Consider the following 10,674-nt stretch of genomic DNA (forward strand, 5'->3'; position numbering starts at 1 on the left):
AATATATCCTTCTCAATAGAGAGGGTATGATGGAGGACAATCTAGCCCCCACAAAATTCTCTAGCATCGAAAATTTGTGCAGAGTAGTGTAGGTTTTATTTAGGCTAGTTTTCGTGGGCCATGTATTGAGTCAATTAGAGTAGGGTGTAAATAGGAAAAGAAAGTCTAGCTAGAGTTACAATTGAGCCTCTTTGAACCCAATGCATCTCTAAACCATCTAGAGTGGACAAATAAATGTTTAGAGTGCTCAAATAAATGTTTAGAGTGCAAACAAAAAACATGGTCTGACAACGAATGCATGAAGAAGAGTCACTTGTCAACTTCTAATTTGAGAGGATTTTCTCTAATGAGAGGAAGACATTTGTCATCATGGGAGTGGAGTGTGTTAAGATTAAAAATTGCACCTTAACTGCCCTTAGTACTATAAATAAGTATGTTAGGCATATTGTAAATGCAACTTGAATTGAATAAAAAAATTATGCCCAAATGTTGTCTCACTTGACTCAAGTTCAGTCTATGTTAACACCAATTTGTATGTCTAGCCTAGGACTCTTAAGAAGTTGGTCTCATCTCTTCTAAACCCCTACTTTCACATATTAAAGTCATCTTTCTAATCTAAATTCTACTTTCATCCAACTCCCTCGTTACCTACATAGAAACCATTCAAAATTAAAAACTCCAAAACAAGTAACGATTCAAAACCAGGTTTGCATCATTTAATATATTTTGTAATTATCCATAAAAAATATTGATACTAAATATAAAAAAAAAAAAATTAAATTAGAAAGGTTTGTAAATGTCTTTTATGAGAGCTTTTTGAAAAGTATGTAAATGCTTCTCCAATATATAACGAGTCATGATATTTTGAAAGTTTTACCATTTTATACAACTACAATGCAATGAAATATATTATTACTTTATATTAAATTTTTCTTTATATTTGTTATTATTATTAATATTATTTGAAAATAATATTTTGTTATTAAAAGAGAAATTGTTACTTAGTTGTTAAGAAATCATTATTCATTTATAGAATAATTATTTAGAATTTCAAATAATTAAAAAACTATTAAAGAAATATTAATGGTTTGGGATTTGGTTTTCTGTCACCTACGCGGTGTTGGCAACTATTAGACGCATCCCATGGCTCACATTACGCTTCCAGAAAATTCATTTTTCTTGTTCCGTAGGTTATGGACTACGATTTCAGGACCGGACCTCCACTCTACAACTCTTCTTCCTCTCCATCCTCCCACCAAATGTACCCAAAGATCGCCCCTCACGGCCACGCCGCCGCACGCCCCTCCCACCCGCACCACTCTTCTCCTCCTTCCTCTTCTCGTAAGTCACTACTCTCTCCCATCTTTCAATGTTTCCAACAGACAAATAAGACAGTTCATTGCATGCATTGAGTATGCTAATTCTTTTTATTGATTTGCTGTGTTGACTTTTTCTGTTTTGGATTCTGCAGCGGGATTGGGTATTAGAGTTTTCATAAAGCCAGAATATAGGATCACTCCGCCGGTGAGTTTTGCTGAAATTGAGATTCGGATATGAAACGTTTGCTGAGATTAAGTTCTTAAAGTTAAGATTGGGTGTGTGGGTTAATTTATTTTGGTTTAAAATACTGTGGCTTTTTTCCTGAATGTCCTGAGAGAGCTTTTAACAGAGAAGCGTATTGTTCTACAGAAAAGATGCTTTCAAAACATGTGTCTAACTGGAAACTATAGAGTCCTTGGCTTTTTGATGTTGGGTCCTCGATGCTTGTGCGTGAATACCAATCATTCTGCAGTTAGGTGCCATTTTTTAATTGGCATGTTTCCTCTGCGATGCGCATTTGGACCTTGTTTTCACCATGATTACCCGTTTGGACGCTTTCTTCTTTGTGATGAGAAAGTGAAGTTTTGTTGCCACTCCTTTTGTTTTGTTGTATTAATATTATTTCCTAAGTTAATTGGTTCGTTCCTAATGCTGCAATGACTATTAACAATTGTGGGAGTTTAATTTGTTCTGATTTTTCATTTTTCCCTATCTGGAATCACGATGGCTGGGTTGCTGAACATGTCTCGTCTTTGGTTGTCTAATTTGTTTTTTGTTGCTTTGCTTTGAAATGTTTAAGAAATTTTGGAAGATTGGCTTATGAGATGGCTATTGTAAGATTTGTTATAGCTAATAGCAGTTAGCAGGAGCAATTGATTCTATGTTATTTATGCCATGGTTGTCAAACTTGAGATTGTACTTAGGATCAGGAAGAGGTTACAAGATTTTAAATTGTGGGATTGTAACATAGATTATGATATATTACTAAACTTGTATACATTGATATGTATGCAAATTAAATAACATAAACAATATAAAACAGCTTTGAATCACACTTTAAATACTTAATTAAACTGAAGTTCTGAGTCATAGGAAGGAAACCAAGTCATTACATCATAAGTGACAAAGCAATATAATTTAAACCAGTAGGAAGTAACCTGTACTAAATAACAACTACTAAACATGAACACTTAGATGGCTTGACCTCTGATATATTTTTCAATTTTTACATCCTCGTCACTGATGCTTGACCTCTTTACTATTTTTTGCTACAAACCCAAAACATCATCAAACATTTTCTCTAATTCTATATCCCCGTCATCAAACATCTAGTTCTTTCCTCACTTCATCAGTAACACATTTATAAACACCACAATCCTTTTGGGTTCCAGCCAAACGGTGTGCTTCAAGCAGTAAACCCCTCTGATTGTGATTTCTTAACAGAATTTGCACCGAAATTTTCTAGGATCTCTTTTTAAGACATTCCATACTTTCAGGCCACATCAATACCACTTCCTGGAGCATTTTTTCCACTATTTTAGAATGCTAATTTTTTGAGGAGGCACCTCTACAGTTGGCTGCTTTAGTAGCATTTCCCTACCAAGAAGTAGCAGCTCCAACACTTGAACTCATGTTGATGATGCAACAAAGAGGAAGTGATAGGGGAGCAAAAGGAGACCTCAAAGGCAACCTGTGCAAAATACTGAAATGGAACATCCGACCCTAAAGGTAAAACACCGAAAATTGATATCTCAATCACCTTAAAGATAAACCCAAGACCCCAAAAGCTCGAATATTGAACCCATGCAAAGCACAGAAACAGAAAAATCCAAGCACCAATAAAGAACATAAAAACCCAAACACCCGAAAGTTTAAATACTGAAAAGTGAAAACCCAAGACCACTGAAGCTTGAATTAAACCTGTGCAAAACATTGGAAACAGAAAATTCTGAGAACCCAATTTTTAAACGTGTTCCTTAGCATGGTGGAGGCCTTGAGGATCAGCTGAGAATTCTCCTGTCAATGGCAAGCTAGGGTTCACGTGTGTACAAAGCAAAGAGATAGAGAAAAGTCACATATGAGTTTGAGCTCAAATGGGTTTTGGTTTCATTGTAGAAAGGGGCTTGGGTTTTAATCCACAACTTGAATCAACTCCTAATCGTGTGAGAATCTGACCAGAGAAATTGAACTTAAAAAATCACAGAAGTCTATAATTTTGTGATTTTACATGAATATATTACTGATCCCATCCCACAGAAACCCTATTCTGCTTGTGATTGAACTCCCACAAGCTCCATGAAATCGCAAAATCAGAAAATTTAACTTCAACTTGTGATTTTAACTAGTTTGTTTATAAAATTGTTAAACTTATATGGCTAGCTGATAAGAACCTGTTATTACTTAAATTTCATTGTTTTTGTACTGTCCCTGGCCATGTATAAAAGGATGCAAGCTCTCTATCAATGGCTTGGGTCTGTTTTGACAGTTATGGTTTTTCCAATGTTGTAATGTAGCCCCATTTGTTACCACATTCTGGAGATATTCAACGTAGCAACTTCCAGTTTGATTTTGGATTGGAGAGAAAAATCCTCTCTGAGGGAAATAAGGAAAACCCAAATTGGAGCAAGTTTGGAATGGAAAATCTTCCAAAGGTTACGGAATCAGCCTCGCCAAAGGTAACTTCTTGATTTACAGTAAATTCCAATTTATGCTGTTGCATTGCATTTGTAGGTTGTGTTAATTATGTGTTTCTCCAGAATTTATTACATGGAATTTATAGCATTACTATTTGCTAGTCCATAATATGTTTGATGGTAAGTGTTTTTTTTTATACATAGAGACATCTTTGGTTGTTTCCAATTCTCAAACATTACTTTCTTTACAGGTTTCTGTTTCAGACCCCATTGTGAGCAAATATATTGCCATGGGGCTCAGCCGAGATGCTGTTGCCATTGCTGTTGCAAATTATGGTGATAATCCTGCCAAGGTATGTTCTTTATCCTTGTATTATTTATGGATTTATTGTTAAAATGGCAGCTCTGCCGAAAAATATGACCATTATCTGAGTTATAAGATATGCCAGATATCTTTTTCTTTGTTGATCGTGCTTATCAAATAACTTTCTAAATTATTTTTTTGTGAACTCAAGTGGTTTTTATCTTCTTTATTTTCTTTATGTGAAATTGTGAGTTTTTCATGTACAGTATTGATTAAACTGGTCAATTAAATAGTTATAACTTCCATGGATACTTAATACAACTTTTCTTACGTCTTGCTTGATATATTTGTCTTCTGTATCTGATCTCCCCTCCCTCTGTCTGGATGGGGTGAGTAAATGTTTAAATGCTCATGATGTGCTTTATGCTTCAATGCTATATATCTCTAAAAGTTTAGTGAGATGAGACTATTAGTTTTGACCATATTCCATTGGGGCTTTTCTACTTCACTCTTGGCTTTGCCTCTGGTTCAAATAAACTTAAACTGTCATTCGTATACTTAATTGGAGGAAAGCCCTTTCTGTGCATCGAAGGTTGTTTGGAGCATTTCCCTGATGAAGTAATTTGTTAGATATTTTGGACCTTATTTCCTATCATTCTTTAGACTAACACTGCCACAGTCCTTTATTTTGCATTGCCACTAGCCTAACTAGGACTAGCTGACAGAAGAGTATAGCAATATTCACTGCTTTAATAATTTACTGACATATTGCGTTATTCATTTGAAGATTCCGGAATTTGTAAAGAGCTATACTCTTCTGCGTGAAATGGGATTTTCGTCGACCAGCGTTGCTGAAGCCTTGGTTATGTATGATAATGATACTGACAAGGCATTAGCTCATTTCCTTAACGGTTCATCATGAACACGCAGAAGTATATATTTTAGGCATCATTTATTGATAAATAATAGATTGGTGTGTTTTTAGATGATAAATAATAGTAAAATTTAGTGATATATGTAAATTTTATTGTCTATAAAGCTGCTCCTCTTGTTTTAGTTGTGTGGGAGAAGGGGATTCTCAATAGTTTAAGTGTTTGTATAGAGAATACAAATAAAAACCCTATTTTAATATTCGTGTACACTTATTACATTTATCTTAGAAATGCAATGTTGTTTTTTTTTATTAAAATCTATTATTACTGTTACCGTAGCAACGCCATTTTGATGGACGAACCAAGATAGAGAATTTAAAATAAGTCCTTATGTTGAGTGCTGAATCGTGAGTGTCGATGGAGTAAACTCTTGTAAAAAAAAAAGAATAACTATTGATTTAAATATATTTTTTTTTCTTCATTTATAATAATATATTTTTACTTTTTGATCCACTGTAAGATTTCTTCCATTTTACTTTTTCCTTCCCCCCCTTTCCCGTCAAATACACGTACAGCAACATGTATGTGTTTCCCAACAACTTCGATTAGAACCATTATTAGAAAAAGAATTATGAAAAAATTTATAGAAAATTTAAAATCATCTTAACTAAGGGCCCTTTAAGTACATTTTTGCTTCTGATGCTTTTTTGACGATGAAATTAAGCCCAAACTGAAGCTTATAATTTAAGGGACTGAGAAGGAGTTTGATGTCTAATATTTACAAATTTTTGTTTATCTGAATATGATCAAAATCTAGACTCGCAGAAGTAGTGCGTGGCGGTTGATGGGGAAAAGAAGCATTAGAAATAATGTGACCCATTAACCACTTTGATTATAAGTAGCAGGTAGAGACTGGGACGGCTGAGCTGTTGTGTTTTGGAACCAGCAGAGCAGACAGCTCAACCGCAACAATAACTTCTAAACAACTGCGCAGAGAGCTCCTGTAAATAACACATAATTTTCAGTTCTAACTGCCATTCAAAAATTTATATACAAAATTAATTTTGTTTATCCAATATATAAATTATAATTTCATATTATTATTTCCTTCCAATTTAATTAAAATTGAATAATAATAATAAAGAAGTAATCAAATAATTTATATTTGAGTTAGTTTAATTTAGTTCTTAAGTTTGACAAAATTCGTAATTTTTTTGTAATTTTAGTCTTTTGATTTTTTAGTTATCTATAGTTTTAATTCCTTGATTTATTTATGCACAATTGTAATTCTTTAATCTTTAATTATTCTTAACTTTGTTTTGTTTTTAAAACCCATGACAATGGTGATTCTTTTACAAGATTGAAAAAGATAGGGATCTGTTAGCAAACGAAATTTGATAATAATTCAATATACTTTTAAAACTAAAAAATTGAATAAAGTTATGGATAATTAAAAATTAAGTATTAAAATTGTGTAAAAAGATGTTCAAAGATCAAAATTAATGATGATTAATAGTTCAGAAACTAAACTAAAATTAGAAACCAAAATTGCAGATTTTTTAAAATATAATTACCAAAATTACAATAATTTTTTTTTAAAAAAAAAGCATATCTCACACGTGATTTTGAAGTATAGAATTTAATATTTCTCCTACATATAAAGAGAAAGAGAGAGGGAGACCTGGTGAGGCAGATGAACAACAAAACTTTTCTTCATCAACGTGCTTCACATCAAGCCCAATAAACCAGGCTCCTGCGCTAACATCAGCATGCCCATATGTACCAAGAATAAACCTGACAACTCAAAAGTACATATTCAATCTCCAGTTGCATCAACATTAACTTCCTAACTTGAATATGCTGCACCAAGAAGAGTGTGTCCTCACTTGTTTATTGAAATAAATTTTGCCAGAGCTCCAGATATTACATACATCTCTCCTGATACATGACGAAAGTATCTGTCGGAAAGTAGACATCGATTTAATAACTTTATATATTGGGTTTCACATCTCAATTTCACTGAAACTGCTCGTTTACGTTTTTTTGTCACCAAATTTCCACCATTCTGCTTCATGCCATTTATGGTTCCTGTTGAAGTTCAAAGTCGACAATGGTATTAGAATCATACCATTAATAACATAAATTTTCAGAAAACTGTATTCCATAAGGGTACTCACGGTTCAGAGAAAACTTTTCCTGATTTCATGCACCCAATGTAAACACGAGGTTTGTCCAAATGAGTGGTAAGTGTAGCTCCGAAGGCACCTGCTGAAGAAGAAATAAGTAATTTCCAAGGCATTTTAGACACTAAAAAATGGATTTGGACTGAGAGTAAACAAACTGACGTATGTTTACGTAAACATCATCATTCACTTTAGCATAAAAGTAAGCATCCCATTTCTCTGCAGCTTCAGCAAAGAACAGTTTAGACTTCATTGGGAGCTCCTCATTTGGTTCTACATAATCATCCTGCTAACAACCCACAATAAACGGAACAAACTATCACAATAGCAGGTTAAGAACCTATGCCTCAAACTATTCATTTAAACATTTCATAACTTAACATAGTCATTGACGCTCTGTTCAAATGTGCAGAAGCGGTGACAAATTTCTTAAACCAGAATCCGCAATCATGTCATATATCCTAATAAATTGGAAAAATGTAAAGAATATTGATGAAGCAAAAATCTTGATTTAGTTATACGCACAAGGATTACGAAGTCATTATTCTGCCAATTCTCACGATCGATGTCCTCGTTCAGATTGTCCCCACGATTTGCACTGCAACATTACATATATTTGTCAAAAAAGATTCCAGTTCCAGCTGCAAAATGTTTACTCCCAAAACCAGAACAGAATAATTCAAAAAATGAGAATTCAAACCTTCTTCCAATAACAAATCGTGTGATAATTCCCTTTGTTTCTTCCATTTTTTTCAAAGCTGTACCTGCATAGAGTTAATCTATTAAGCATTCTTTCGCAAATTTTCCTTTGTAGTATCTATAAATAGAAGATTAGTTAGGATCATGGACACTTTGTGATCCCGAACTGTCCAATCGTTTTTTCAAATAATCCAAGAAAACGGTATAATCTAATATTACATTTTTTCTCCTACCATTATAAGAAAATATTAAATAAAAATTGGTATACTTACCAGTTCCCATCCATGCTCTACGAATTGCATCTCTACTGTTTTTGCTGCCAAAGTTGGTAAAAATTCCAATAACCACCAATGGCTTTCTCTTAGAGTAAGTCTTATTAGTCTCTATCGCATGATTAGAAACAAAACCCTCCTTTCTAGCTGTAGAAAGCTCCATCTCAAGGGTATCAAGCTTCTTACGTTCTTCCCTAACCATTATGCATTTCCACATTATGGGCATCAAAGAAATTAAGAAATTTAAGAACATTATTATTAGTTAAATTATATGGTAATTAAGTTTTTTTTTCTCATATTTTACGCTTTGATTTAATTTACCTGCAGGCTATGACTTTCAATGTATCGTCCACTGATAATGAAGATTCTCCCTAGTCGTAAAAACATTGCGGTCAATTTAGGAAACCAAAAACCAGAAAGAGAGATTCAAATCAATATCTTAATAAATAAATGAAGTGCATTTCAAAATCTTACTAGTTCATTCTAAACACAATCTGTAGTTAATACAATTAATCTAAATTTTATTATGTTTGTTTACTGCAAAAAAGAAAGTAACCTTTTTAATTAAAAGTAGTTTCTGTTTTCTACCACATCTATTTTGTTTAGTGATAGGTTGACATTGAAAAGAAAAAAATAAACATTCGCTAAAAACTATAATAAGTAATTATTTTATTAAAAAAATATTTACTCTAGAATAGTTTAAATAAATATGGAATAATATAAAATACCAATGCCATTAAGCAAATATAGAATATAAAAATGTTTCTCAACACTCTTTAAAGAAAAAAAATCACCCTATATAGAATATCAAGACAAGGTAAGAAATCAACTAATGAATGACTAGGTGGAGTGTCTGCGAAGAGTTTCCTTTTTCTTTGTCACATCACATTGTTCGTAAAGTAACGTATTAGCTTTTACTTTTTGTGTATGTCCATGTCCCATACAGTATTCCAAAACTGATAACCATTGATTAATTTGTGCCCTTAGAACGTGATTTCAACTCACAAAGCATTACTCTAACACTGCGAAAATCGATCTAAAACCATTGCACAACTATTAGTGCAAAAAACTTGGTTAACATATGACTAGTTTTCAGCCAGAAACTTAACAGTTTCAAGGACTTTCTTCTAGTTACATCTTTTTTTTAACATTTATACAGTTCGAATTTGAAATGTTGAATTCTACTTGCAGAAAAGACATGATTATTGTGCATATTTTTAAAATGAAACCTAATAAAATAAATCATAAATTGAACATATATGTGTGCTAGTATTATTGTACCTGCCCTATAAACTTCTCAAGCTCTTTTACGAGATAAATCCTGTCCTCAGTGTTCTGCCATAATCTAGCGAAGAAAAGATTAAGAACTTCAGTAACGTAGCTTGCTGAAAGTTGTACTTTTCTCGTGGTAAAACAAAAGAAACATTGAAAACAGAAACTCAACCAATTCTTAATGCACATAGAAATAAGAAAATGAAAAAGAAAACCTTCCAGCAACGTAGATAGACGCAAAAGAAGCAATCATGCATATGAGGAGAGAAGGCATGGTGGATCGATGAATCATATTAGAAAGCCTTTTGGTCGATCTGATGAAGTGTGAAATTTAAATGCAGAGAGTGTAGCGAGAGAGAAGCAACGAGGGATATGAGGATGGTGAGAGTATGGTTGGTGTATGACTTTCTGTAACGGGTGCAGCTCACCAATCACCAACACTTTGCCTCTGCTTGCTTTCTTAATATTGTTGTATTTGGTGAAATATATATGCTTCCTTTTCACGAGTTATGTTAATTTTAAGTGTTTTTTTGTATAGTGTCATTTATGTTGTGTTTCTTTCTAAACATGCACTATTCAAGCGAAAATCCTAAAAGCAGAATTAAAAACACTAAAAACAAGGTGATTATCTGACACTCAAATTAGTAAGAGCTTAGAGAGATATAAGAATATTCAAGTGAATGAATGAGATTAAGTGAATACTACCTCTAGAATAAAACTATATTTATAGATTTTTGGGCATAGATTAATATCTAATCAGGTTGTAATCAAATATTAAGTTTATTAGTCTGTTATCAATATTGAATTGATTTGTACCGATCATTTTAATCTAGTCCATATAATTGTTGGTGTTGAGGGAATAAAACAGAGCAAGATATTTGTGAACAGAAAATATATATTTTATTTCACTGCTATTTTTCAAATAAAAATACAATCTCTCTAAATAGTCTTACAATAGACTTCTCAAATTCTACCTTCTCTATCATAAAACCTATACTATAATTTACATTTAAATCATAGTATAAATGACATTCTAAACTAGAATTAAAGATAATAATTATTGGCTATTCAAATGCTAAAATAAAACTGATGACGGCTGACGACTTTGAGTTTAATGCT

At 32.7% G+C, this 10,674-nt stretch overlaps 2 protein-coding genes across 3 annotated transcripts; one reads left to right on the forward strand and one right to left on the reverse strand.

Moving 5' to 3' along the window:
- The first annotated feature begins 1,056 nt into the window (after positions 1-1,056).
- LOC137824358 (uncharacterized) lies at positions 1,057-5,446 on the forward strand. Its single transcript, XM_068629988.1, has 5 exons — positions 1,057-1,341; positions 1,472-1,524; positions 3,834-3,995; positions 4,205-4,306; positions 5,045-5,446. The coding sequence occupies exons 1-5, from the start codon at positions 1,194-1,196 to the stop codon at positions 5,177-5,179; spliced, it is 600 nt and encodes a 199-aa protein (XP_068486089.1). The 5' UTR covers positions 1,057-1,193; the 3' UTR covers positions 5,180-5,446.
- Positions 5,447-5,848: 402 nt separating this feature from the next.
- On the reverse strand, positions 5,849-10,016 carry LOC137824357 (hydroxyproline O-galactosyltransferase HPGT1-like). Of its 2 annotated transcripts, none has more exons than XM_068629987.1 (12): positions 9,771-10,016; positions 9,565-9,628; positions 8,605-8,654; positions 8,284-8,477; positions 8,013-8,076; positions 7,838-7,910; positions 7,475-7,598; positions 7,307-7,394; positions 7,167-7,217; positions 7,016-7,087; positions 6,811-6,923; positions 5,849-6,130 (listed from the first exon to the last, which is right to left on the reverse strand). In XM_068629987.1, exons 1-12 carry the CDS (start codon positions 9,845-9,847, stop codon positions 6,108-6,110), a joined length of 993 nt encoding a protein of 330 aa, XP_068486088.1. In that variant the 5' UTR covers positions 9,848-10,016; the 3' UTR covers positions 5,849-6,107. The 2 variants fall into 2 exon arrangements, with proteins under 2 accessions (XP_068486088.1, XP_068486087.1); XM_068629986.1 differs by having other exon boundaries at positions 7,475-7,601.
- Positions 10,017-10,674: the final 658 nt, after the last annotated feature.

This window comes from Phaseolus vulgaris, chromosome 8 (assembly GCF_000499845.2).
Source record: "Phaseolus vulgaris cultivar G19833 chromosome 8, P. vulgaris v2.0, whole genome shotgun sequence".
NCBI lineage: Eukaryota > Viridiplantae > Streptophyta > Magnoliopsida > Fabales > Fabaceae > Phaseolus > Phaseolus vulgaris.